The following is a 26,084-nucleotide window of genomic DNA, read 5'->3' as shown; positions in this document are numbered from 1 at the left end:
TACGAGTAACTTGATTTTCACCAGTTGCGAGTTCCGATGGGACAGATTTTCTTCGGGGTTATAGATACGTGACAAAGAGCTATACGACATTTGTAGATAGGATAGTGATACTCTTTAAAGTAATAAGTAGCTGGTCCGAACTAATATTCCATTTGAGGTAATTTAACCGTTCTCAACAAGATCGCAGATAAATAGGATAGATAGGCAAAGTGAGTTGTAAGCCAGACCAGCCTGAGGACTATCGGATAAGATAGCCAGGAGCTAATCCGGGCTTATCTCACAAACTCAGTAGGCATACTTAAACGATAAGTCGAAGTTTTAACCTTAACAGGTTAACCAATCATTGACAAAGCGAATCTAGCACGATGATTGGACCGGCATCAGCCGCTCTTCTTGCCTGAAATTGCTCAATCAATATCGATTGATTCGATGTGCAGTGTGTCATGTTCGACAGGCGGATGGTGCTTTACCAGCCTCTTTAACAGTCAGAAGAACACAGGAATGGCTCTTTGGATGTCCAACTAGTCAACTAAACGAGTTTATCAACAGCCGCCAATACCACAAAACAATCCGCTGCTGTTTGCAGATCTGCAGCCCTTTTTTTACTCGAATTACTTTTCAATATGGGGACCAGAGATGTTGATCTTTTGTTACAGAAATTGACACTTGAAGAAAAAGTGTCTCTGTTGTCTGGTGTTGATATGTGGCACGTTCCACCTATTCCAAGGTTGGGTATAGGCTCTATTAAGGTAATAATCCCTTCCTAATCACATCCAATGCCTGTAATACTAGATTCCAACGATATCAGGTTAAGCAAGTTGCTGACTCAAAATCTAGACAACTGATGGACCATCTGGAGCACGCGGCAAGTTCATCGTCGATGGCCCCAAAGCTGCATTTATGCCCGGTCCAGTATGCCAAGGAGCTACATGGTCCCGAGATCGAATTTACAAGCTGGGTCGCCTGCTGTGTCGTGAAGCTAAAAGCAAATCTGCCCATGTCCTTCTTGCTCCCACAATTTGTTGTGCCAGAAACCCTTTGGGTGGGCGCAATTTCGAGTGCTTTGGCGAAGACCCATTTCTGAGCGGAAAGCTTGCGCAAAACTACGTCAATGGTGTACAGGAAACCGGCGAGGTTGCAGCGACTGCGAAACACTTGTAAGTCAATCTTCTTAAAGCATACTATAGAAGGATGAGCATGCTCGCGTGAGAAAACGCTTACCAATAAATGAAATACAGCGTTGCAAATGAGCAAGAATACCTCCGATTCAGTATTGATGCTCAGATCTCCGAGGAGGCACTGCGAGAAATCTATCTCCGTCCATTTGAGATGATTGTCAGGATGGCATCGCCGCCTCACTGTTTGATGACATCTTATAATAAAGTGAATGGCCAACACATGGACAGTAATACACCCATAATCAAGAATATTCTCCGGGATGAATGGGGTTATAAAGGTTTGTTAATGAGCGATTGGGGTGGAACAAACTCAACCGTTGAAAGTCTACTCGCTGGTCTTGACCTAGAAATGCCAGGCCCGCCCGAAAAGCGCGGGAAACGATTATTGCAGGCCCTTAGGTCTACCCCAAGTGACGATATCTTGGTGGCAGTCAACAACTCAGTCCGACGGATCTTGCTGTTAGCTGAGAAGTTTCACTTGCTGGGCTTGAGTTCGGATCAGGTAGATCAGACACGAGATAGCCCAGAAGTATCCTCTACGGCCCCTGAGGACATACAACTAATGCGAGAGATTGCCGCTACCGGGATCGTTTTGCTCAAGAATACACAGCAAGCACTGCCTCTAAAAGCCGAGGACATCCACGGAAAACAGATTGCTTTCGTGGGACCGAATGCTTTGAATGGATCTCCGGGTGGTGGTGGCTCGGCAAGCATGAATCCTCAGTATCTCAGTCAACCAATGCAGTCTTTCCAAACTGTTACTGCTGAGCGCGATATCAATGTGACTGTCAAGTATGCTCTTGGTGCATACTCACAAAAATGGCTGCCATTGCTCTCCAATCAACAGTGGGGGACAAATTCGTCTGCGAATTCAGACAGTAAATCTCTTGTTCGTGTTGAATTCTTCGCTACAAATAATCTCACGGGACCTGTGATCGAGATACAATACCGTGATAGCTCCAACATCGATATTTCTGACACCTGTCCTCTTGATTTCCAAGTTGATCCTGTCCCGCCTTATTCCTATCGCGTTACATCAACTTTGGTTCCTACAAATACTGGAGAACATTCATTCAGCTTAAGCAGTGTTGGAGGATCAAGGTTGTTGATAGATGGACAGCTGGTTATCGATAACTCACGCTGGACAGAGGCTGGGGAGACTTTCTATGCATTTGGAAGCGAGGAGGTCTGGGCTACTAAACCTCTGATTGCTGGAGAATCTTACACGGTGCATGTGGAAGCTTGGGCCAACACCAGCGGAGAATCACTTACTGAATCCACGGCTGGCACAAATCATGTATTTGCTGCTCATCTTTCTGTTCGCATCGGATACCTCCAGCAGATCCCAAGTCCCGAGGAGCTCATTTCTGAGGCGATTACACTAGCAGATGAGAGCGCAGTAACTATAGTTGTTTTGGGTCTCAACGAAGAGTGGGAAAGTGAAGGGTATGATCGAAAGAATATGGCTTTGCCAGGAAGTCAGGACAAATTGGTCGAAGCTCTCATCTCGAGTGTGCAAAGACCTCAAAGCCTCATATTCGTCAATCAGTCAGGATCGCCTGTGGAGCTTCCATGGATTGAAAATGCATCAACCTTTCTCCAAGCCTGGTATGGAGGCCAGGAAGCTGGAAATGCTCTGGCTGATGTCTTACTTGGGAATATAAACCCCTCCGGTAGACTTCCAGTCACTTGGCCAAGGCGTTATACAGACCTTCCCTTTTATTGGAATCAGGAAACATGGCCAGGCATTTCTGAAATTGTCAAATATGAAGAAGCTACCGAAGTTGGCTACAGATGGTACATGAATCACCCGGACGTGCCGCCTCTTTGGTGGTTGGGGTATGGACTGAGCTATACTTCGTTCTCAAGCACATTTACTAGTGTTTGCGATATGGGGGATTACTGGTCAGTCAGTGTACAGATCAAAAACACAGGCGCGATTGAGGGCGAGGAAGTAGTGCAGATTTACAGCTGCCCGGTGGGCCAGACAAGGAAGACTATCCTCGTTGGTTTCGAAAGAACGCCACTGTTAGAGCCGAGCCAAGACATCACTATTGGTGTTCCGGTTCAAAAACGGGATGCTGCCCACTGGATGGCTGGTAAATGGGTCTTGGACGAGGGCAGGTACGTCTTTGGTCTTGGGAACGGGGTCAAAGAAGCGATGAGTACAATTATAGAAGTTGATGTTAGGAGCCGCTGTTGGTTGCCCTGGGAGTAGCTTTGTGCGAGATGACCAACTCAAAGCAAATATCAAACAATAATGTTACCCTTCATTGATTTCTTCTGTATAAATACATGATGATTGAAATGCTAGCTCTGGCATTCCGAGCCAGTGTTTGGGATCTGTGGTCTCATATGACCACATCAAAGCCGACGCCACTTCGGGAAATACTGTTCTCTTTTCTTTTCATAGCCGCTTTGATTGATATTATTCAGGCGAGTTATCTGCCTAAACTGATCATGTCGTGCCATCTATTTTACTCTGGTCGATAAACACTCATCTCAAACCCATTGGTAAATGGAAGAGTCATATTCTGGAACCCATTCTCAGGTGCTCCCAAAAAGGCCAGCAAGTCTGCATAGCCCTTCACTCCCGAAATTGTGTTATCAGTGAGCACAACAGCACCCGGACGAAGACGGGGTAACACGGTCTTGAGAGTCGGGAGAGACAGTGCCGACCAGACTATCATTATGATCAATTTAAGAAAACCAGAATACCAGGATATGCTAAAACTTACTATCAAGCAGGAGGAGGTCAATTTGAGGCAATCCATCTGCCAACGTTTCAAGCAGATCACCCTCTCTTAAGTCAATCTCCTGCTCCACTTCTTTGCCACATTGCGCCCAGTACTTTCTGGCGATTGCGGCCTTTTCCTTCTCCTTTTCCGTTGCGATCACAATTCCAGATTTGCCAGTTGCGGATTTAGTTTGGGCGACAGCAAGAGCCAGGTAAATTGTGCTGACTCCGAAACTGGTTCCTGCCTCGACAATGTTTGTGGCACCCATAGAATTGATCAGTTGATAAGTAAATTGGCATTTATCTTCGTCCAAGGCGATGAATTTGTCCAGCATGAGACGGTCGAAGTCATCTTTTGGGTTGGTCTTTGACTTCTTGTCCTCTAGATCATCTAGTATATCCGAAGAGAACACTTTGCCTTTCTGCGAAATACTGGCTTCTTGTTCGAGCGATATTTGATGAAGCTGGGAGAGCAGCTGCAGTATATGAGGGGCTGCTTTGATGGGAGACGGATGCGACATCTTTTTGGAATACAAAGTAGTCTAAGATACGTTTCTCGGATTCAACGTCAGACTTAAAGGCACGATAATATAAGATGAAATGAGAGTTAGGGGAAATGATTTCATCAAACCCGAAGAGAACTTGGAAAGTGAAAGATCGTGGGGAAGTGCAGGTAAACGCCTTTGGGTTGGAAAAGTCTTGGCATTTCGGAGAAATGTTCGGCATCGGAGCGTTACGTGACTTTATAGTTAAACCTAAGTCTCGCACCTTGGAGAACTGAGAGCGCTGAGCTGAACTGCCCCGATAACATCAACAAGCTCGTATTTCGCACTTCCAATGCTTCTTCCAATTCCTTGATTCCGAATCTGATCATCCGCCAGCCACGTAATCTCCTCGAAGTATTCTTCAAGCATTCAAGAAACGCCTTGGATCCTGCGACAGTAAGATGTTCCGCGTGGTTGAGCCCTTTAATTTATCAAACGCGAAAGCGTGAACTCAACAGACTCTGACGAAGACCGCCTGGCCGCTTCCGTCATCGGAGAAGCAGAACGACAAGGTGATTTGCAGCCAGAAATGATGGTTTAAGGTAGCCTGTGAAAATACTAGATTCTTTCTTGGTTTTATCCGCACAATTAAAAGCTAGAATTTCACGGCGGTGTCATCAGATGCGTTCATGAAGGAACAGCTGAAGACGATGTCCGCCTTCGGAGCCAGCTTGGCTATTCTTCCGGTCCGGAGCGTTTAATAAGGGTATCTGATATGAGACACTTCTTAGGGTATGTAGCTAATTCTCATCCCAATTGTCACCCTATCCACATTTTGTTGTTCCTATCTATTTTCTTTTACTTCAACAACTGATACATACGACCACAGGGTGTGGAGAACAGGGCTTCCCGTCCGCTCAGCCGTACTTAAGCCACACGCCGGTAAGTTAGTAGTTAGGTGGGTGACCACTAGCGAATCCTTACTGTTGTATGTTTTTTGATTTTTTTTTTGCGTTGCATCCAGGCCCCTCTTACTACCTAGTGCTAAAAGGCCACCCCCAATGATTCATCCGATTCATTAAAATGGCTTTTAGCGCTATCTTTTCTTTATTACCTGTCCTAAGTCACTCACTGCGGTAAAATACATAAAGATTCGAAAGCGGTCATTACTAAAAGTTTGATCAGGCTCTCAATTTTCACATATGTATTGGAGATTTCGTCCGCGTAGATCATACTCTTTCTCATGAAAAAAAATCATTGATACTGAGGGGGAATTCTTAAACTCATATAATAATAGGAAAAAACATTCCGCGGGATGACTTGAAACCTCGTACGCCGTGATAGAAATTATTTCATGAAGTAACAGGCTATCTCGAACGTAGAAAGCCTTGCTTCACAAACGTAAGTATTAAATCACTAGTCGTTCCATCTTTCTATCACCGAAGTTTTCTACTAGATTTTCCTGTGGTTGCACTCCATCCGTTAGAGCTAGGCGAACAGCGATCTAGTAGAGTTTCAGACTGGTTTTACCACCTATACAGATTGAGCAAGTCTTTCAGCCCCTTTCCTGACTATTTATGGCTCAACATCCAAAGAAACTCGTCGTATCAGATCTGGGAAACCAAAGCTGGAAGACGAAACTTTGACAAGTGTTAAGATGTATAATTTCCTATTCTAATCCATTCTATAGCCAGTCTTCATCTCCGAAATATCGGAACTTAAGATGAAAAGCCATATCCTCCGGAGAGAGGAATCGGAACCACCTTTGATAATACACAGACATATCTTCAATGGGTTTGTTCGACCACAGCCCAAATTCGATCATCCGCCATCCTTCCCAAAATAAAAACCCATACCGAGCATAGGCATCAAACAGAATATACTTGCCAGGCCCTCCTTCCGGATTTAGTGTCATGCTGTACCAAAACTGTAGACCAAGCGGCGCCATTTTTAGGTCCAGACACTCTTCTGCTGTTGAGCGTGACCCAAAGTCCCGGATAGCACGTGCCACATAAGGGTTGGTTGGGCGGCGTCGTTCTTGCAGTCTTCCAGGATATTCGTAGTCATCGCTGTCGGTATCTGAAGCGTCAAAAAAGATTCTTAGGGCGCCATTTCTAGGGTCGATTTCGTCTTCGTCGCTATGCTCATTCTCGTCACTTCCATCTTCATCTTCATCTGAAAAGAGATAGACCTCATCATCAGAAGAAGAAGATTGACTGGATGAGAAAAAAAGGCCCAAAATACCGCTCCCTCGAGGACCGAAGGTCGAGATTCTCGTCGGACTGTTCAGTTCGTCTCTGATCGTCATCTCGTTCAGCTTCTTGACCGATCACCTGGTCGCTGTGACAACTTTGTTCTTCGGTTTCGTCGCTTGTTATATCTTATTCCTCTTCTTCTAACTCTTCTTCGGGACCAAGGGGCCGAGTTTCGGGTTGGTTAATCGGTTGCTCTATCAGCTGATCAGGTACGGTATCGAATGCTGTATTGGAGGTCGTACATTGTACATGAGGATTTTGATCCGGGTCCTGCCCCTGGTAGATCGCCTGCCATGTGGGTAGAGGTTGACAGTTCCAGCCAAATTCTCGCTCCTCTGGAATAGGGGGTATCTTGAATATCCTCGAAGTGATCGAAGGTCGCTCGGATTTTGGAGCCGAGTAATAACCTGTCAGATAATCGAGCGCTATCCTGGTTTGCATTCCAGTATAAAGAGAGGAACAGTCATAATACTGTCTTTCGCTGTCCAAAGTGCTTATGGCCTGAGGTTTCCATCTAAGCGAGCCTTTGTTTGACTCTTTACGGAGCTGATTGAGAAACACAAGTCACCAAAATCCTAGAAGACCACGTTGCTCCTCGGTCCATGTTGGAATTTTGAATTCCTCGGAATACTTTCGGTCTCCCAAGTTACTTTGCAGACATCTTTGCATGCAGATTTCCATTTGCAGATGAACATGAACATGAACATGGTGAGCTAGCCTAACAAGCCATCTTATTTCTGACGATGTTCCGTACACCTGAGACAGCAGCAGGACCTCAGACCAATCGAATTCATAAAGCTCATCTTCCGGGGTGCGGCTTCGGAACGTGCCTCTGTGTAGTGACAAAATGCCTTGCATAAGAGCTCGGGTAGGCGACGGAGTTTTATTGTTTAAAATAGTATTGCCGATTATATAGACATGGTCGTTGAAGACTGACGATAGGTATGACGATGTGTGAATGAGGCTCCATACTGAACTGAAATCGGTAGAGTATTGAAAGACTAAGACCAAGAGTTCGATGGGAAGTTCAGAGAGTCGATCGACTGTATCTGACATGATGTTGTCGATGCGGATAGACGTGCCAAGCTTTAATGTAGGCCCCTTCAGTATTGGCAAAGCTTCTATGGAGTTTACCCCACAAATATGGGAGGATACTGAAGATGAAGTTGAGGAAGGGTTTTACTTGTCAAAGTTCTTGTGTATTCTGTGTGAGGCCTGATTCATGTGGTGGCTGAAAAGTGGGCAATGAAGAGTATGGGCAGTCTGTAGACGTATGTGAGACGGTGAGAGACAGTCAGAGAGACAACTGTGAAAATGCAAAGGAAAAGCGAACGCCTTGAAAAAAATTGGTTATCGGCCGAAGTAACAGCTAGAATGATCACGGCCCCATACCCGGGGAGATAACGGATTCCGCCCCAACTATTTGGTCTCCTGTGGCTCTTTTAGCGTACTAGTATGCACTTGTAGCGTAGCATCATAGACCCTTGTACATTCAGGGTTAGGGCCAAATGTGGGGTCGATAGTGGTTACTGACCCTAAAGACACTAAAGACCGTTATTTGTTTCATTTACCACCCACTGCTTTTTGATTTCTAACCTTGGAAGGCATCAACAGCAGAAGCAGCTCGAAAGCGCCCCTTTGTTTCCAAACTTTGCCATAAGAATTACATAGAAACATACATCTCAAGTACTGGGCAACGGCCTCGTTGGTTAATTCTAGTACAAGTGGAAACTGCATCTCTCGGAACCCATAGGGTAGTTAACTCCCGTGGCTTGCTTTCCGATCATGTTGACTGCATATATATATCACCTCATCAGTAAAGCATGGTTTCCATATGATCCTATGATGGTTATCTATTTGCTAGTGATAGTACACAGTAGGGGGTAAGAACCAAGTGCGGCAGAGACTAAGAACTGATATTAAGCGAGCGGGTTCATCATAAAGAAGTATTATACTGGTGTCCAGCCCATAACTTGGTATCAAACCACTTTTCTTTGATTTTGCCCTCCAGTTGGAGCATGAGGCGAACTCCAGAAGCTTGTTCATGGCAAGGCACTCAGCTGTTGATAAAAAAAAATAGCATTCACTGGTCACTTGATAGCTTCTTCCTTTTAATCTCATTCACAGCAGGCATGTCTACCTATAGTTTGCTGAAATCGAAGCGTTTGAGGTTCTTTCTTGTGCATATTTATCTAGCCAGAACCACGCTTTCTGCGCTCTGACTTTAGTTTCTTTCTAATCCTCATGTTGACATACTGGCTAGGACTGTTAGGCCACCAGCACATATACACCGGATCTTGAGCCAACATGGCTTTCGCTTTGCCACTTGAGTGCTCACCCCTTGCCACTTTTTGCTCGCCCTAGGTGTTACATAAGCGTAAAATTCACTGACCGAGTCGCTGTGAGCTCACTAGTCTTCTCGATGAAGGTGATGATGACCACGCTTATGCCGGTTCAGATGGTTTGTATGTCCTGGGATCTGGATCGTTTGTTAGGAAGAAGTCCGTAAAGATAGACTTATGTCCACAGATAGGATGGTCTTACGCTGGAAGGGGAGGACTGAGCAGTCTGTGAACCAGGTATCACAGAGGACGAAGCTAGCAGAGGCACTTTTGATGCCAATCCAGTCGCTCGGGTGCCATCTGTATCACACGATCCCATGATGAAACCTGCACTCTTTGCCTGTGCCACAGGGGCTGAACGATAGAGTTGACATTCCTTCGCGTTGATAATGAAAAGCCATGCTTGGCAGGTGCTCATGCTGTCGCATTCATTAGCACATTCAGATGGCGATAGATGAGTGTATCCGTGGGCCAGAGGTGCTTTACTGAAGAACCCAATGGTTTCATTCTGGGCGCTGGAGAAGCAAGAGGCAGATACGGAGGAAATTAATCCCTGTATAGCCAGCAAAAAGGTGAAAACAAGGATTGAAGTTGGTTGCATGATTTCTGACAGCTCTGAATGTTCGCTCGATAGTGGAATTGCATGTTAAGGCGAAGTAGATTATTCCATCTGTCACTTTTTATAGGGTTCAATATGGAAGTCTCAGACATGGATATGACGGTGGCGTCTGGTAATTTCCGAGTTCAATGTCTCATGCTAATATCAAGAATCAGAACTAATCAATTTTCGGAACTCCGCGGTGTGGCAAAGCAATAGTGTACCTCGCTAAATGAGCCGCGGAAGCTATAGAAGCCATTGATAAGCTTAGCGCCCGCGCTAAAATCAAGAGATCGCAAGGGTCCTCAGGAATACACCCACGTCCTGTTATGCCCTGTATCAAAATTACCACTCACTTGGTCCGCCCCATTTGGACCTGGAACGTTATAGCGCTCGCTCTCTTTCTTTCATCTGTCGCATCTCACCTCTCATGGCATCGTCCTCACATTAATACACCGCTCTTTTTCAATGGCGAATATCCTGCAACGACTTCACTTTCATCCCCGACTACTTGTTCGTGCTAGAACGAACCAAATCCCCTTCTATTCATCTCGCTGCTACTCGGAAATGAAAAAGATGGACCCTCCATCTATCAAGTTGGACAACAGCGGCACTGGCCCCTTGCGAGTCCCTGGTTTCAATGGTGTACCCCTTTTCTATGAACATCCGAAAGACAATCGGTTTGCACATGGAATTTGCGATTGGAGACAAACTCCCCAATTGTTTTTGGTAGAGCTTTCCATGCTACAGTTCATGTCGTATGTCACGGAACAGCTGGACTGGGAAAGCAAGTCCGAAGACCCGCAGACACTGGAAGAATGGCATCGGCATGCCGTTTCGGTCTTTGATCTCGATGAATCCTCATGGCAGTGGTGTGTAAAGGAGTTGCGAGACAAAGCCTCTGACTTCAAACGCACGGGCTATGTTGCTGTGTTTGATGCGGACTCACGAGTCATCAAATCTCAGGTCCATGACGATCTTCTCAAGGAGCTTCAAGAATCCATGTCGTCGCTATTTTCGGAATCGAAATCCGTTTCGTCTACTGCCTCGGGAGATCCAAATGAGAGTGGTTCGGAGAGTCCGGTTCGAGATGTGATTGATCCCTTGATGTATCCTCTCATTTATGGGCAAACTCGAGTCCTTGCCGACGCAGGCAAAGTTGATATGGAGAGACCTGAGTCCTGGAGATCATCACAGCCCCAGATTTCTCCGATTCCCGAGAAACCAGCTCGTTTACACGATGAGATGCATCTCGAAGAGAGAAAAGCAAGAGACTTTATGGATTCCCGATACGTTGGAAAGCGCTGGTCCAATGCCTTTCAATGCCTTCCCTGTGAGGTTTCTCTTAACGAGCAAGGAGGAGCTAGGATTACTTCCTATGTCAATGGTGTGCATCCAAAGGAAAGGAGAATATACACAGCGCTCGAAGGACTCATCTCAACCGCCATTCAACCGTGGAACGAGATACTTATCCTTGGAGATCAGGGTCGGACACCGATTCGAATCAGAACTTATGACTTCCAAGTGGAAGGCGGTGATGACGAGACCAAGTTGCTTAGTTACATGAAGAAGGCGAGACTGGGACGAACACCACCCATCACAGAAGAAGAATGGCCTGGCATTCGATCACGAATAAGAGAATATCTTAGTCTCCCTGAGCCCGAAAAGCGGCACCGTATATTGCGTGACTCTGGGTACCATGATCTCATCGCTAGTATGCAGCCATGGCAGTGGAATTCTTCTGAAGAACTGGAGAAACTGATCGTTGCAAAGAGCAGGCGATTATACGCCGTGAAAGGCATTGAGCCAGGAATCTCCTTCACATACGATGAATGGAAGACTGGTGAAAATACAGGCCGCGCAATCATACCCAAATGGAGTGACCCTGATGAGCCTGAAACGCCCCAGATTCCCGATCCAGATCATCAGTACTACTCGATATCTCTCCAAGATCAATTCGAGGGCTTGCAGATCATAGTTCGAGTGTCAACTATTGAGCTCACCCCAGAAGAGCCATTTTATTATGGTGATTCTCATCACAACGTTGCTGGTATCCTCAATGAGCACATTGTTTCTACAGCCGTATGCTACTTCGATATGCACAACATCAAAGATGCAAAGGTTTCATTCCAACAAGAGACACATATCGAAAGCGACGATTTCAACATTGCGGAATATACCGCTATGGATCGAGTTTTTGATGTTCCGAGCTGGCCATTCCGCAGCGATGATCCTTGTTATCCGGAGGCTCTACAGGCCATGGGGTCTATCCCCATTTTACGGAATGGGCAATTTCTTGCTTGGCCAAGTACACTGCGGTCTAAGGCCGAGCCTTTCGGCTTGGCAGATCCATTGCGGCCGGGGCACCTTCGATTTGCAACTTTGTGGTTGGTAGACCCGCATTATCGAATTTGCTCAACTCAGAATGTGCCTCCCCAGGATCCAAGCTGGGTCGAGACATTACACTCAACGAAGGACGTGGCGAAACATGATTTAATGACATCCACGCAGGCAGTCGAGGCTCGAAACCAAATGAGGCAAGACAGAGACAGAATAAGCAAGGATTTCCTTGAACGCGGACATTTGCTGCACAACTATTCGGAAGTTTACATTACTTGAGTACAGCCAAACACAAGAGACTGATGCTAGCAGCTAGAATACCAAGTGTTTACTATTATGGATCTCCATATGTACAAAATGATATAGAAAATACCACTTCCTTCTGATAAATTCGAGCATTATGGAAAGCAAGCCGGTAGTATAGATTGAATTTTGTATAGTTGGCAAGTCCCGATCATACAGTTGTCCCAGAGATATCCAGATTTGAGCTACTATCCGGCCTGTCCTGTATAAAAGAACCCTCTAATCACAGCTGTCCAGGCTGTCCAACTGACTCAAGCCCTTACCAATCGACGCGGTAATATCCCGATGGGATAGGTAAGCTTTCACAGCTTTTGCTTTCTTCGACTCATATTGGTCTGGGTCAAGATCACGATGCCAATCCATATATTTCTGCATTGCATCTACTGGATTATCCTCAGACGCCGCTGTCAAACCCCAGTTCTGGTAATCGTATGAAACGTCCGTGTCCAGTACTGTATATGATGAAGATTTCAAAGTAGTAAACTCGTCCTCAAACAATGGCTTTAGTCCGACTGAGAACATCTCACTTAGCCGTGCTCCTTGGGTCCCTGCGAAAGCCCGCCTGAATTCGGGAAGATGGACTTTCCAAGCGTCTGAGAAGCCCGACGCGGTGCTACCTCGAGTCGATTGAACGACATGACGAAGCTTTTCGAGGACCATCTGATGATTTTTCAAAGAAGAATCTTCTACCAACTGATCTCGGTTGTATTTTGGGTATTTTGGCAGGCCTTTCGTGATTTGGCTCAAGGTATTCTTCCCGTACTCTGGGGCTTGGCTTAAGAAAAGGCCGTTTCGAGCAAACTTAATATCCTTCCAGATGTGTGCCGTAAAGGTCCCAAAGTCAACCAAGGCATCATTGCCTAGCTGCGGTCCCAGGGTACGTTTTGCTCCATTCTTGACAAAATCCAAAACATATGCGTTGTACATGGCGAGCATCTCGCTCGGGGCAGCGAGCTTAGATGCTTGTCCAAGGCTAAAAAGGGACAGGAGTGCGAAGAGAAGAAGCCTGAATGTCTTCATGTCGACAGAAAAAGAAAGAGTGGCAGGCGAATTAAAGTGGGTGGACAAGGATGAGGCCTGAGACTTAGCTCAAGGCAATGAGATATAAGGATGGCACAGCAAATCAAGTAGATATGCAATGATGTACACCAAGCAGGCAGTACATTGAGATGGAGTGAATGGCTGACAAGGGAGTGTCCGTCAAACTAGAATGAGTCGCAGTAGCAGAGGAAGAAACTACACCGAGAAATGGACTTTATGAAGACATCAAGTATAATCAGCTAAAAGAATGTAAATGGTACTCATTCGGCGTGGTATGAATATTACACAAAGGCGTACCGAGCCAGTATTGGGGGCTCTGCACTAAAAAAGCACTAAGCTTTAGCCTCATTTAATTTTCAGACGGCGCTGCTATCTAGCCAAGCCCAATCACACCCTACTATATAAGTTAGGGGTCCATTAGTGAGCTCAAGGCCTTTTTTCCGTCCCACGAGCTACTGCACCTCGGAAACTGAGTCTCTTTATGAAGTAATCTCCGGATGCAAAGCTAAACCATTGGCGACGCTTATCCCTAACCGAGGTACGATTGACTTCTATATGCGATTTGAGAGATCCAATCAAATCTGAAATAAAATGTTCTTGACCCTTCGGATGCTTGCTGATCTTATAATGAAGATCTATACTGTATAAGATTTGTGTATCCAGGAGGTGATATGCCGTATATAAATTTTCGTCAAGAAGTAATATTGCATCCGGATCACGGCAAAACTTATCAGAGACACTGGCTAATATTTGGGCCCACTGAGATATATTACTTATAAGAGAACCGCCACCGGTAGAGCGCTAATGAAGTGGTATTGGGGCCAAAAGTTGACAAGTAACTATATGTCAACGAGAAGAGAAGATAGCATCTCAACTTTCTGAAGCATGCTCTCCTAGTCACTGCCGTTCATTTTTCTTCTCTGATAACCTTTTTATCAGCTAAAATCATTCCTTAATCATTACTTTCTTTTTTTTTTCATCCAAGTTGGACTCGTTCCATACTTTAGCAAAATGCCTGCCTCATTCCTTTGGTGGCGCTGCATGCTTTTCCTTTCATGCTTCTTATACACCCAGGGATATGCCCGTGCTGTATTTGCTCATTTCATGGTCTCAAATACGGCCGGATATTCGGTCTCTGACTGGGAAAATGAGATCCAGCTCGCGCAGGATGCCCATATCGACGCATTCGCTTTGAATATCGCAAACGGAGAAGACACCACCTCCAGCTCCATGCCAAATGCCTTTACAGCCGCCGAAAATCTTAAATTCTCTCTTTTCTTCTCTTTCGACTATGCAGGCAATGGAGCATGGGATAAAGGCGACGTCCTGAGTCTCTTGAACAAATACACTTCCAGTGGCGCTTATTACCTCCACGGGAAAATTCCACTGGTCTCGACATTTGAAGGGCCTGGAAATGCTGATGACTGGGTGTATCTCAAATCAGAAATGTCCCTCTTCTTTGTTCCGGATTGGTCCTCAGTTGGGGCCAAACCTGCCATGGCTTTGGGCGACGGTGTTGCAGACGGGCTGTTTAGCTGGGCTGCATGGCCCAATGGGCCAAATGACATGAACACCTATGTTGATGCCTCTTACATGCAATACCTGGAAACAAAGCCCTACATGATGCCAATCTCACCTTGGTTCTTTACAAACCTGCCTGGGTATGATAAAAACTGGCTCTGGCGTGGTGATGATCTCTGGTATACCCGATGGCAACAAGCGCTCTATCTGGCCCCGGAATTCATCGAAATCATTTCCTGGAATGACTTTGGTGAGAGTCACTATATAGGCCCTACGGTTGACTTCCACAATTCGCTAGCCGACTCGATGTACACGGCATTTGATACTGGGGATGCCCCATACAACTATGTCGAAAGTTTCGATCACAGCGGCTGGAGACAATTATTGCCTTACCTGATTGACCTCTATAAGTTCAACAGCACAACCTCAGGAACAGAGGGCCTTGTTGCATGGTATCGCCAAAATGCAGCAGGTGCGTGCGCTGATGGTGGCACAACTGCGAATACCGTCTCGCAGCTCGAGCTGGAGTATTGGCCCAAAGATGTGGTGCAAGATAAGATCTTCTATTCAGCACTATTGTCACAGCCTGCAGGTATCTCTGTGACGATAGGTGGCGTGGATGTCGGCGCAACCTGGACCAACACCCCCAGTGGCAATGTCGGCATTTACCATGGAAGTGTCTCATTTACCGGTCATTCTGGAGGTGTGATATTGAGCTTGACTACTTCCAGTGGCTTACTCGAAGTTGAGGGAACCGAAATAAGCAGTGGATGTGCCATGGGCGACGAAGTCGAAAATTGGAACGCATGGGTGGGCTACGCCATGGGAAACCCACTCAGCGGAACCTCTCCTGACCTTGACAAGGAAGTCTGTATCGAGGGATGGGGGATGGGAGATTTCAATGGGCTTTGCGAGTTTGCCTGCAGCTTGGGCTATTGTCCAGTTGGAGCGTGCGTATGCACCAAGCTGGGACCTCATCCAACATTGCCCAAAGCCACAGGCATAGTCGGCTATCCAGCTGCAGGCAAGAACGCCAATTATGCTGGTCTGTGTTCCTTCACCTGTGAATATGGCTACTGCCCGTCAACTGCTTGCGGAACTGTGTCAGTTCCATTGACAATTCCCACAGTCTCCCCATTCACCGCGGACACATGTGTGAGTGGCTCTGGAGAGGGTCAGTTGACCGGTCTCTGCAGCTTTGCCTGTAACTATGGCTATTGCCCCATTTACAATTGTACCTGCACCGCAACGGGTCCCTTGAACGTACCTCCCGCTCAAAACACTTCTATTGTCGGCTGGGCGCCAGATGTTGATGACAATGGCCTTTGCAACTTTGCCTGTACCAGAGACTATTGTCCTTCGCCTGTATGTCTAGGGTCGACCTCTGACGATGATGATGAGGAGGAGGATGATGACCCTTGTGAGAGCTGGGACGATGACACTGCGGCGAAATGCACTGCCACTTCCCCTTGCGATTTCAGCATTAAATACTCCTCTCTCGAGGATCTAGATGCAGACCTTGACAGCTTGGATCCTTATTGCGTCGATTATTATATGCTTGGTGCATTGTATGGGGAACTGGAGACTACTTTGGCCAACTACACGGATATTTCTGAAACAGCCAACTACGACGAAGACTTCAAAGAGTATGCCAAGTACATGAAAGAGCAGGTCCAACCTCAACTCATGTATTTTATGAACGTCAGTGAGGTCATTGGTCAGCCCAGTGGCGTGGGTAATTCGTTTTTCGAATGCACATACAGCATCGCTGCAGGTGTGAACCAGTCAACTACCGCCTGTCCGGCCGACTATCTTGGATCGGAAGACCAGACCCATACCACCTATTATGATATTCTGGACCGAGAAGGTTTCTTCAGCAATCTCACGGCTGACTGCGGCGTGGAGGCTGACTGGGTAACCCTGGACGGTGGTATGTTCTTTGGAGAAAATCAGGAACCCTACTATGGTAGCAAGCCTGACTGCAATGTTCCTGTGAGTTGGGGATACAGATGCCGTTGGTGGCAGGGATTTCCCGTTCCAGCCAAGGACATCACTGTCACTGACCCTCGCGATGTTATGAAAAAGGCTCTGCCAAATATCCCCAATCTCCAAATTTCGATCATTTCAACCCAACTTAGCATTGCTACCGGAAGCTTTAGCGGCGTAATAGATGATGTTGTTCAGACTATATCCACCGCTGTCTTCACGCTAAGTCAGCTAGTCGATCGCATCTACAATGTTATCGACATAGGTGAAAAGGTTGCGGCTGAAGAGAAGAAAAAGAAAATACTGGAGATCATTGGTGGTGTATTCATGGCATTGCCTTTCTTGGGTCCGATTTCGGGACTTGGGGATGTCATTGAAGGCTTTGATGCGATACTCGCTTTGACGGGGACCGTCGCCAATGAAGGCTACGATATCTACAGTTTGGTGCAGAACCCTGACAGTGCTCCTGTGGCGGTTCTCGGTATGCTGTTGGGCTTTGACGCTGGTGCTGCAGTTGGCAGTATTAGTGATGAATCATTGAATGCCTTTCGATACGATACTCTTGCTACCTCTCGACGCGGCATGAAGGACGAAGAAATAAAGGGGTTCGGAAGTTTGTTTGAAGCGAAGTTGAATCAAGTTGATTCCATGGTTAGCAAGTGTTTGAGACGTTGAGCTTTCCATTCAATCAGCTGCCACGTGTACCAATGTGATATATAGACAAGGAACTAATAAAATGCGGTTAATTTAATATCATTCTTCATTGGCTGGTCTCGATCGTCCAGGTACTTTTTGATATTCTTTCCTTTCTCCAAATAAACATTGGTTCAAGCATTTGGTTTCGACTTTGTTTTTGCTTTAAATCCATTTAAATCCGTACATCGGACAAATGTGAGAAACTATCTCAATCAATAAGCGTGAGTGCCCTCTGACTTCTTGGTGGACATCGGCAATATCGGATATAAATCTATATGCGACGCGTGAAAATATCGAGAGAAGGGTCTTCTCCCCCTTTTTTTCCTGAATGATTGTGTATGCTATAGAAAATATGAAGCTTGATATGATAAAATTCCTACATTGAAAGTAGGAGTGTTAGGTCAATCAATAGCAATGCAACAAAATAATGCCAAAAAAACCCATACATCGCACTCCACAAGCTTATTATCTCATTGCTCAATTTGCACTTAGCTTGCGCGCTACTGAAGGTGTAGTTCTCTTCAGCGTAGCTGAAATTTAAGTTGCTGAATACAAATGGGATTTCGGCAGTACTATATGAGCGGCTCCAAGGAATGACAGATCGTCTGCGATGGGAATAAGCGAATTGAGCCATGCACAGGCAGAATTGTGAGCGAAATCATAAGACCATGCCTAATTACCGTTGCGCAAAGTACTCAGCGCACTCTGATATGTCGGACATTTGAAATGTGCGTCTGTGAGGACCCGGGCAATAGTCTCAAAGGCACCGTATCTGCTGTCAATCCGAGTTTCTTGGCAGCGGATTCAAACGCAGATGATTTGACGTGTTAGCCTTGATTCTACTATATGACAGAATGAAAGAGTATGCATACTGAGACCAAAGACTGCCGGGACTTGTGCACTGCGATGGAGAGGATAGGTGAGAGGTGTAGAGACGGCGGGGGGGTACAGGGGCTAGATCACTTAGCCCGCTCTATTCAAATATAATTCCGAGCTCTAGACCTTCTTTTACTCTACTAATGTATGATATACCTTTGATTCACCTGATTTTTAAACTTACCCTTATTCAAAATAATTGCTAAAAGGAACTTGGGAAGTCTATCCTACATGCAGTGACTTTATCATGTGGATTCACACATGAAGACAGAATACGAAGATATAGTCATCGATTACCGTGGGCTAGCGCCTGGCAGGCTGAAAAATGCAACTATATATCTCTCTCTATGTAGGATTTTGTACGTTGAATGTGAATAATAGAGCTTGCCAGATTGCTATAACTCCTTGCTTGATAATGACGGACCTTTAGCGGTTTGAAATTGATTATTTACAGAAAGTCATAATGACAGCTGCAGGCCATGTTAATCAGTATGGGGAACCATTAGGTCGCAAGCCACGATCAGCCTCTTGCAGCATCTTTATTATTCCTTCATGGTTTTGATTGAATGCCAGCTCAAGAGCGCTACCATGAATTCAACCTGAGGCCTGAACATCTGCCTTGGCGTTTAGTAGTACTTCTACCACTGTGTCAAGACCCTGGGAACATGCGGCTTGAAGTGCAGAGCCATATTCTCCACTAGGGGAATTCACGTGGGCACCATTATCCAGCAACAGCTGTACCAATGGCCCACGGTCCACAAGTGATCCATGTAGGAATGAATCATTTCTTCCAGAATCCATAGTAGAAGGTTTGTCGAACAACATTGATAGCACCATTTCGCTCAATTCTTCAAGCGTCTCTTTATCCCATTCATACGCACCCAAGGATGCAAGCTCTAGTGCATTTATGTCCCGTAGAAAATCCGGCGCATCCTCTGAAAGTATGTTACTCGTTAGCTGTTGTACAGCTTGAGCCATAGAATCATAGGTGCCAAATGATGCGGCTTGAAGAGCGTTGCCAAATCTCCCACCAGAAGCGTTGACGTTGGCCCCGTCATCGAGCAAATATTTGACCAGGTCGATGTGTCCCCCGAGAGACGCAGCATGAAGTGCATTTCCGAATCTCCTACAGGAAGCATTGACTGTAGCACCGTATTTGATCAGTCTCTGCACTGTTGGCATATGGCCTCGGAGGCAAGCATTGCTGAGTGCAGTGCCGAATCTACCATCTTCGACATTGACATCAGCTCCAGCGTTTGCAAGAGCCTGCAGAATATTTTCATGACCACTATATGAGGCAGCATGGAAGGCGTTTGCAAAAGTTTCACTCCCAGAATACTGCATTGCGTTCTTGTCGAGCAGAAGTAATGTCTGTACTATTTCTAGGTGGCCCGCACTGGATGCTGCAATGAGGGCATTGCCGTAATCCCCACCGACAGTAGAAGCATTGAAATCAGCCTTCCTTTTTAACAATTCTTGCACCACTATGATGTGGCCTCTGAGTGATGCTGCAGTCAATGCATTGCCGTACCGACCCACCTGGTCATTAATGTTTGACCCTTTGCGTAGCAACATCAATACTAGCTCTCTCTTGCCATTGTAGGATGCTGCAATTAGAGAAGTGCCATATTCTCCACCACGGGCATTGACATCGATAGGACTTTGTGTTTTTGGCAACTTCTGTATCACTGTCGCCCGCCGCTCACACAAGTTTGCCTACTCTGTACTCTTCAAGTTTTCTTCGCTAGAATCAAAACTGGGGGCTTCATCTAGCAGAGTGTATACAACATTGGTGTGGCCTTGGGATATCGCTGCTTGTAATGCGTTCCCATACCGCCCACCCGGTGCATTCACATCGTAGAGAGTGACCAGTTCAGCAACAACCTCCGCAATTCCTAACAAACATGCCTGGTATAAAGGTGTTGGACGGCTATCTGTAGTATCTGTGAAGTCTGTAACTAGCTTCCATGAGCTGCCTAGATCACGAAGCTCAATCCAAGTATTGAAGCAACCGCTTTGATCCGTGAAAAGCTCGACCACTAGTTTCTAGAGGATGGGGCTTAGAGTTCCCGACTGTTGATAATGGTAGAGCCATTCCTTGGCAGAGTATGAAGCAAATGGAAAGTCTATAAGCTTATCCTGGATATTTCCTCTCTGTGAAATCTCAGGCTCCAGGATATAGAGAAGACATGTTTGCGCAATCTCCATATGCGAAGAATTATGCTCTATCGCGAACATAGATACCGTTGATTGCTGGCGGATTTTGTCTGACTCCAAGTACTCTCGCACAGAGAGGTGGGCTATCTGGATCATATTGTATTCTTGAGTGGATTCACCCTTTTGCTAGGTAAATTCAATCAAACAACCAAGCATGACATGAATTTCATTGATGTGAAATGGTCGGCCCTCAATATCGAGATATTTCTTTTGACCAAGATCCACCGTAAGCGCGTGGATCAGCCCATCCACTGTTAAGGGTCGACTTGAGAGGCAAAGAATCGTTAAAATGCGCCGTACATCATTTGCTTGTCCCTTCGGTATCTTGCTTAGAATATCCTCGTATGCATCATCGAGAGAGCCAGGTAACGAAGACACCAATCACTTCAATTGAGATAGACTTGTAGCATTATTGATATGCTGAAGCAAGGAGAAAGCATAGCGAAATCTAGGGGCAAGATAGGTGAGTAGTGTTCAAACTGCATATTTCAGTAGTACTTACGCGTATTGGGAACGTTCTGAAATGAGCTTCTGGATCTCGCGGTGGCGTTCTTTGTATCTTTTCAGGACCGGATGGGCCTGAAGGTTTTCCCCAACATAGTTCACAATGTCTTGCTGAATCGCGGCATTTTTCATTATCAGTATCTGGTCTTGATGGGGATTCAATGAATCGCGGATGCCTCCGAGATCACGGCTTGTGACCAAAAGATGAAGACAAGGTAGACTCCAACTTCGTATTATTTCGATGGTTGATAGTGCTGTAGTCCTCACGGTAGACATTGGAATTTCATCCAACGCGTCTATTAAAACAAAGACTTTCGAAAAATCTCTTATCATGTTATGAAGACAATTGCGAAGCACATTCCTTATAAGACTTTGTTTCGAAGCATAAAGCTCTTGGAGTTGTTTTTGCGTATCATTCAACCCCTTAGAAAGTTGCCATAGTAGAGAACGTAACATATCACAGTCATCCTACTATGATGATTGCTTGAAGTCGAAGAAGAAAAGGCAACTCCTGTTCTTAGCTTAACGTATTCTCTCTGTCGTAGGTGATGATTTCTCAGATGATTAATAGAAGTAGCACATATATATGTTTTGCCGCATCCTACAAACCTATTGATCTAAAGAAAAGAAGATTCCTTTTCTAGCTAGAGACGGAATAGTTTGTCATTAAGAAACCACTAGCCTATTTGTCCATCATGTATGTTCTATATAGTGATAAAAGTAAAATCGGAATCCGGAGGTTTAAACCAATCTTCTAAAACTTTCTTAGAGACTGTAATTCTAGTATTCTAGATATTGTTTTGGTGTAGACTCTAAGGCTCGAATTCTTATAAAGTGATATTAACAGCCGAAGCTACGTGTGGACGACGTAAAGCGGGACTGTATACCAATTTTGTGGAGGGGATCAGTTTCAATTTATCCTTTCTATCTAGCGAGCTCGCTAAGTACTATTTTGAATCCATTGTCTTCTACGAAAACAAATTTGACCATATCGCGGTGGTTAGCATGCAAGCTAATTGAATTATAACCTACGAAAGTTGCTGACTCTTTAGGTACGACCTGCCTAGATATAAGCAAAAGTATTGCTTCAAAGAAGCATATTACCTCTAGATACTTGCTATTTTCTCTCGGTTTCCGTATCATAGACAAGAATGCAATATGTATAGCCTCGAGTAACTAGTTATCTGTCTCCAAGATCGTGATCAACGACTTGTTAGTGGACTTTACTAGCCCAAGTGCCGAAATTGGTATGTCTGCCTAGTCGGCCATCCAACCTCCCTAATAGAGAGTTCCCATGAATATGATGTCCTTAGTGAAATTGAAAATACCCTGAAGATGAGGCTCAGGAGAATCCCGCGAGAGAAGAAGAGCCTCTTTGCAGACAAGGCCACCCAGAATAGTATCACGATTACAACCATTCTATTCCTATATACTTATTTCTTCTAACAACTATGTTGAGTACATACGACCACAGGGTGTGGAGAACAGGGCTTCCCGTCCGCTCAGCCGTACTTAAGCCACACGCCGGTAAGTTAGTAGTTAGGTGGGTGACCACTAGCGAATCCTTACTGTTGTATGTTTTTGATTTTTTGATTTTTTTTTTCTTCTGAAGATGTCAGATAGGGTCTTCATCATTTAAGTAACGCTTTGTGGTTGTTAAGATATAAGCCTGAATCCATTAAGTAGTGTTGCTTTTCAGTCGAGAGTCAAATTCTCCGGTTCTCAACATATAGAATGCAAGTTAGATATACTCCAATAAAAAGAACAATAGATGTCCAACGGAGGTGAGGTCATAGCTAAATGGGATAACATCCTGAACCCTTCGCATACAATCTCGGATATCAGTAGAGTATCATACGGAGAAGCACATATCCCGCTGTACACACGTATATATTCAACGTCTACTGTAGTGTCAAACAACAGAATCGAGAGACCAAGACTAAAAACAAACGCAAACAAAAAAAGAAAAGACAACCATAACTTCGTAGTGCCACAACACAAGACAAGACCCTAAAACAAAAAAAATCCAGCCCTAATTAGCAGCCCTCAAAGCCCTCAACCTAGCCCCAAGCCCATCCTCAGCCTCAGCATCCACCCCCTGCCGCTCAGGAACCTTAACCTCCTCCTTAGGAGCCTCACTCTCCTCCAAATTGCGCCTCATATCAACCCCGGCATCATCAGCAAGCTGCTCCATAAGCCGATCAACCTCCGTCTCCCCCTCCGCCCCATACTCCTGCATACTAACACCCTGCGCGACGTCCTCAATCGCCGAGCTAGCAATCTTAAAGTCCTCACTCCTCGCCAGGAAATTGTTCGCATGCCCGACCAGCTGCTCGAGATTCACACTCCGCGACGCAGCGTCCAGCCCGCGCGATGCGAGCGCCAGTGTGCGCGACGTGTCGCGCGTGCTCTGCGCCGCTTTGAGTTCGTTGATTATTACGTCGGCTCGCGCGGCTTCTGATTTGAGTGTTACTTGGCGCCGTTTTTCGCGGACTGCGGATGCGGCGTGGATGCGGGCGATCTGGAATTCGTGGTTTTTCATGGCTTTGTCGGCTTTGGCTTTTTCTGATTTGTAGGTTGATTCCGCGCGGATGGCTTCTTTTTTTAGTCGGTTGGAGTGGAGCTGGATATTTGTTAGTGTATGGGTTTGGGTTGTGGTTGTTAGGTGTGTTGGTGTTGGTGTTGGTGGAGGGTCGAGGGGGGAGTGCGGGGAGTTCGATGGGAGTTGGTGTCTGGGTGGGATGGGAGGTTGGGGTTGCTTACTTTGACATTTGTGCGGGCTTCGAAGATGGGGTCTTTGCGAACCATGGTGGCGGTTGTGTTTGGCGTGTGTGTGTGAGAGAGAGAGAGAAAGAGAATGAGTTGGAGATGGAAGATTGGAGATGGCGCGTGGCAAACGTCACTTACCGCATTCGGTGCATTTTTAGCGTTGATTTATTTTGGTCGATAAGACTCGGCTTGTCTGTTTTAGTCTATTCGTGTGTAGTTCGCAGGTTAGGCAGCAGATTCCGCTGTTGTGGCTACATCTACCAGGTCTACAATGGATCTCAGAATAAAGTGAAGAGCAATGAGCCAGTCAAATTGCTAAACTAGTATACAAGCCAAAAAAATACCCTCAGTGTTTACTCAGCAGTGATCTGCGAGAACTCCTGAAACTCCGTGAACCTCGATGCTTTCCGTTAATACGTCGCCGACCGGATTTCAAACCACCATGATGTTGTGACAGACTGAGACTATCAATTGCCCAGGCCATGGTCAACAACAACTCCCAACTCGATCGTGCCTCCGGGGCGCCGGCCGACCAGTTTTGGGAGAAATGCTCACTAACCGCTAGCTGCAATGCTCTGCCCGTCGCATCGCGAAGTGGACGCGCCAAGGCTGGGCTGCAAGCAAGTAGTCTGGTGAGAAGTCTCATCCGAAACACTGGACGACTGGACGCCTTCGAGGACGACAGACTCGGGGTCGAAATCAACCATAGAATCAAAGGGAAATGCTGATAGATCTCCGCCGTCGAGAACGTCAAAGGCAAACCCGTCTTCAGGGAAAGAAGGATTTGGCTCAGCGGGTGAATCACCGTTGAACAGGCGACGGAAGTCATCGTCAGAAAGAGGAGCTGCAACGTCATTTGCAGTTGAAGGTTCTTCGGAAAGGTCGAAGAGAGGGAGGGCGCTTCCAGCTCCTTCGAGGCCACCGACGGACACTGCAGGTCACACAACACCGCTGCAGGATGTTGTGTCGCGTCGGAGGCTTCAGCCAGAGTGGAAGGCTTGAGGGTGGGAGAGTAGTCGGTCACGGAGGGGGTGGGGAATGGGATTCGTTCCATGGGGAGTTCGTCGCCTTCTTGCTTGAAGAGGGTCGGCGTGAGGGTGGGAGATTCGATGGCGGGGGAGCTGGCTTTGGGAGTGGCGCTGCGCGATCCGCGGACCTCAGCGGAGAGTTGAGCCACCTGTTGACTGAGGCGGTTGTTCTCAGTCTCCATCTGTGATAGGCGCTGGATGAGGAACTGGTTCTGTTGTTCCATGCGGATCTTCTCGGTTTCGAGCTTCTCCATCTCCAGTCTCTTGCGTTCGCGAGATGTTTGAGCCGCAGCGCGGTTCCGGAGGACCCGTTCTATCCGACGCTGCTCCTTCTCATCATCTGTCTTAGCGCGTTTGCTAAATCCTGTTAGCATGGATTCCTCAATTAAACGGTGTGGGGCAGCACATACCGAGGAGGTAGATTTGTCTTTGGGGTTGGCAGTTCTTGTCCCCACGACTTTCTCTTCTTCGCTGGCTTCTTCTCGTCATCCTCCTCCTTGATGTCATCTTCCGGCTCTGGTGAGTCCAGTGATGTGTCGGCGGGGGAGATTGTGTACATGTCGGGATCAGGAGATGTTGGCAACGTATCCAACGGGTTGATAGTGTCGGCCATGATATTGGATACCGGTGCCGGATGCGAGGTTGTGATTTCTGATGAGGACAAGACACTTGGAGAGGTAAGGGATGTTAACCTGTCAAGGCCACGCTGTCATCACGGCACCGGAGATCCAGACTCCGGAGAATTGAGTCAGAGAGGGTGAGTCAGCAAGAAGAGAAAGTAAAGGACAACTGTCTGTTTGCAGGAAGTGACAGAAGTGGCAGAAGTGGCAGACTTAAGTAGAGGCCAGCGTGGTCTGAAGGGGGAAACAAAGGAGGAGGGGGGTACTTCCCCTATCATAATGGACTGTATGCGCCACCAAGTACCCCCATGGTGTAAATTACGCATCATTTCCCCCTGCATTCCATGGTTCCAGATCCATTCCAGCCAATTAGGGCATGGCTTCTGAAACATTCGCCATCGTCTTACTAGTTGTGTACGTATCATTACACACAGCCCCTGTTACTATCTATAGGCGAGGCCCCCCATGGCCCCCTATCCCTATACTTAGGACGGAGTATGCCTACGGTGCAGTGCAGGTTCTAATACTCCTGTATACTCCGTACAGTAACCCGACAAATCATCAATGAACACATCCAATCGACACATC

At 46.3% G+C, this 26,084-nt stretch overlaps 9 protein-coding genes across 9 annotated transcripts; 3 read left to right on the top strand and 6 right to left on the bottom strand.

Moving 5' to 3' along the window:
* Positions 1 to 623: 623 nt before the first annotated feature.
* Positions 624 to 3,396, top strand: N7511_002916 (beta-glucosidase; the record flags this gene model as incomplete). The annotated part of the gene is made up of 3 exons (XM_057125341.1): positions 624 to 749; positions 838 to 1,157; positions 1,239 to 3,396. 3 exons carry the CDS (start codon positions 624 to 626, stop codon positions 3,394 to 3,396), a joined length of 2,604 nt encoding a protein of 867 aa, XP_056987500.1.
* A 259-nt stretch (positions 3,397 to 3,655) lies between these two features.
* N7511_002915 (O-methyltransferase) lies at positions 3,656 to 4,436 on the bottom strand (the record flags this gene model as incomplete). The annotated part of the gene is made up of 2 exons (XM_057125340.1): positions 3,656 to 3,861; positions 3,917 to 4,436. The coding sequence occupies 2 exons, from the start codon at positions 4,434 to 4,436 to the stop codon at positions 3,656 to 3,658; spliced, it is 726 nt and encodes a 241-aa protein (XP_056987499.1).
* Positions 4,437 to 6,084: 1,648 nt separating this feature from the next.
* N7511_002914 (uncharacterized protein) lies at positions 6,085 to 6,708 on the bottom strand (the record flags this gene model as incomplete). Its single annotated transcript, XM_057125339.1, has 1 exon — positions 6,085 to 6,708. One exon carries the CDS (start codon positions 6,706 to 6,708, stop codon positions 6,085 to 6,087), a length of 624 nt encoding a protein of 207 aa, XP_056987498.1.
* A 3,454-nt stretch (positions 6,709 to 10,162) lies between these two features.
* N7511_002913 (DUF4246 domain-containing protein) lies at positions 10,163 to 12,214 on the top strand (the record flags this gene model as incomplete). Its single annotated transcript, XM_057125338.1, has 1 exon — positions 10,163 to 12,214. The coding sequence occupies one exon, from the start codon at positions 10,163 to 10,165 to the stop codon at positions 12,212 to 12,214; it is 2,052 nt and encodes a 683-aa protein (XP_056987497.1).
* Positions 12,215 to 12,457: 243 nt separating this feature from the next.
* N7511_002912 (uncharacterized protein) lies at positions 12,458 to 13,258 on the bottom strand (the record flags this gene model as incomplete). Its single annotated transcript, XM_057125337.1, has 1 exon — positions 12,458 to 13,258. One exon carries the CDS (start codon positions 13,256 to 13,258, stop codon positions 12,458 to 12,460), a length of 801 nt encoding a protein of 266 aa, XP_056987496.1.
* A 1,032-nt stretch (positions 13,259 to 14,290) lies between these two features.
* N7511_002911 (glycoside hydrolase family 71 protein) lies at positions 14,291 to 17,461 on the top strand (the record flags this gene model as incomplete). Its single annotated transcript, XM_057125336.1, has 1 exon — positions 14,291 to 17,461. The coding sequence occupies one exon, from the start codon at positions 14,291 to 14,293 to the stop codon at positions 17,459 to 17,461; it is 3,171 nt and encodes a 1,056-aa protein (XP_056987495.1).
* A 1,491-nt stretch (positions 17,462 to 18,952) lies between these two features.
* On the bottom strand, positions 18,953 to 21,211 carry N7511_002910 (ankyrin repeat domain-containing protein; the record flags this gene model as incomplete). The annotated part of the gene is made up of 3 exons (XM_057125335.1): positions 18,953 to 20,018; positions 20,079 to 20,288; positions 21,078 to 21,211. 3 exons carry the CDS (start codon positions 21,209 to 21,211, stop codon positions 18,953 to 18,955), a joined length of 1,410 nt encoding a protein of 469 aa, XP_056987494.1.
* A 1,900-nt stretch (positions 21,212 to 23,111) lies between these two features.
* Positions 23,112 to 23,887, bottom strand: N7511_002909 (putative SNF7 family protein Fti1/Did2; the record flags this gene model as incomplete). Its single annotated transcript, XM_057125334.1, has 2 exons — positions 23,112 to 23,702; positions 23,843 to 23,887. The coding sequence occupies 2 exons, from the start codon at positions 23,885 to 23,887 to the stop codon at positions 23,112 to 23,114; spliced, it is 636 nt and encodes a 211-aa protein (XP_056987493.1).
* Positions 23,888 to 24,402: 515 nt separating this feature from the next.
* On the bottom strand, positions 24,403 to 25,489 carry hacA (transcription factor HAC1; the record flags this gene model as incomplete). Its single annotated transcript, XM_057125333.1, has 3 exons — positions 24,403 to 24,692; positions 24,779 to 25,233; positions 25,287 to 25,489. 3 exons carry the CDS (start codon positions 25,487 to 25,489, stop codon positions 24,403 to 24,405), a joined length of 948 nt encoding a protein of 315 aa, XP_056987492.1.
* Between the last annotated feature and the right edge of the window lie 595 nt (positions 25,490 to 26,084).

Source organism: Penicillium nucicola (genome assembly GCF_028828085.1).
Source record: "Penicillium nucicola strain IBT 29836 chromosome Unknown utg000002l, whole genome shotgun sequence".
NCBI classification, from domain to species: domain Eukaryota; kingdom Fungi; phylum Ascomycota; class Eurotiomycetes; order Eurotiales; family Aspergillaceae; genus Penicillium; species Penicillium nucicola.
This window is presented reverse-complemented; position numbering and strand designations above follow the sequence as displayed.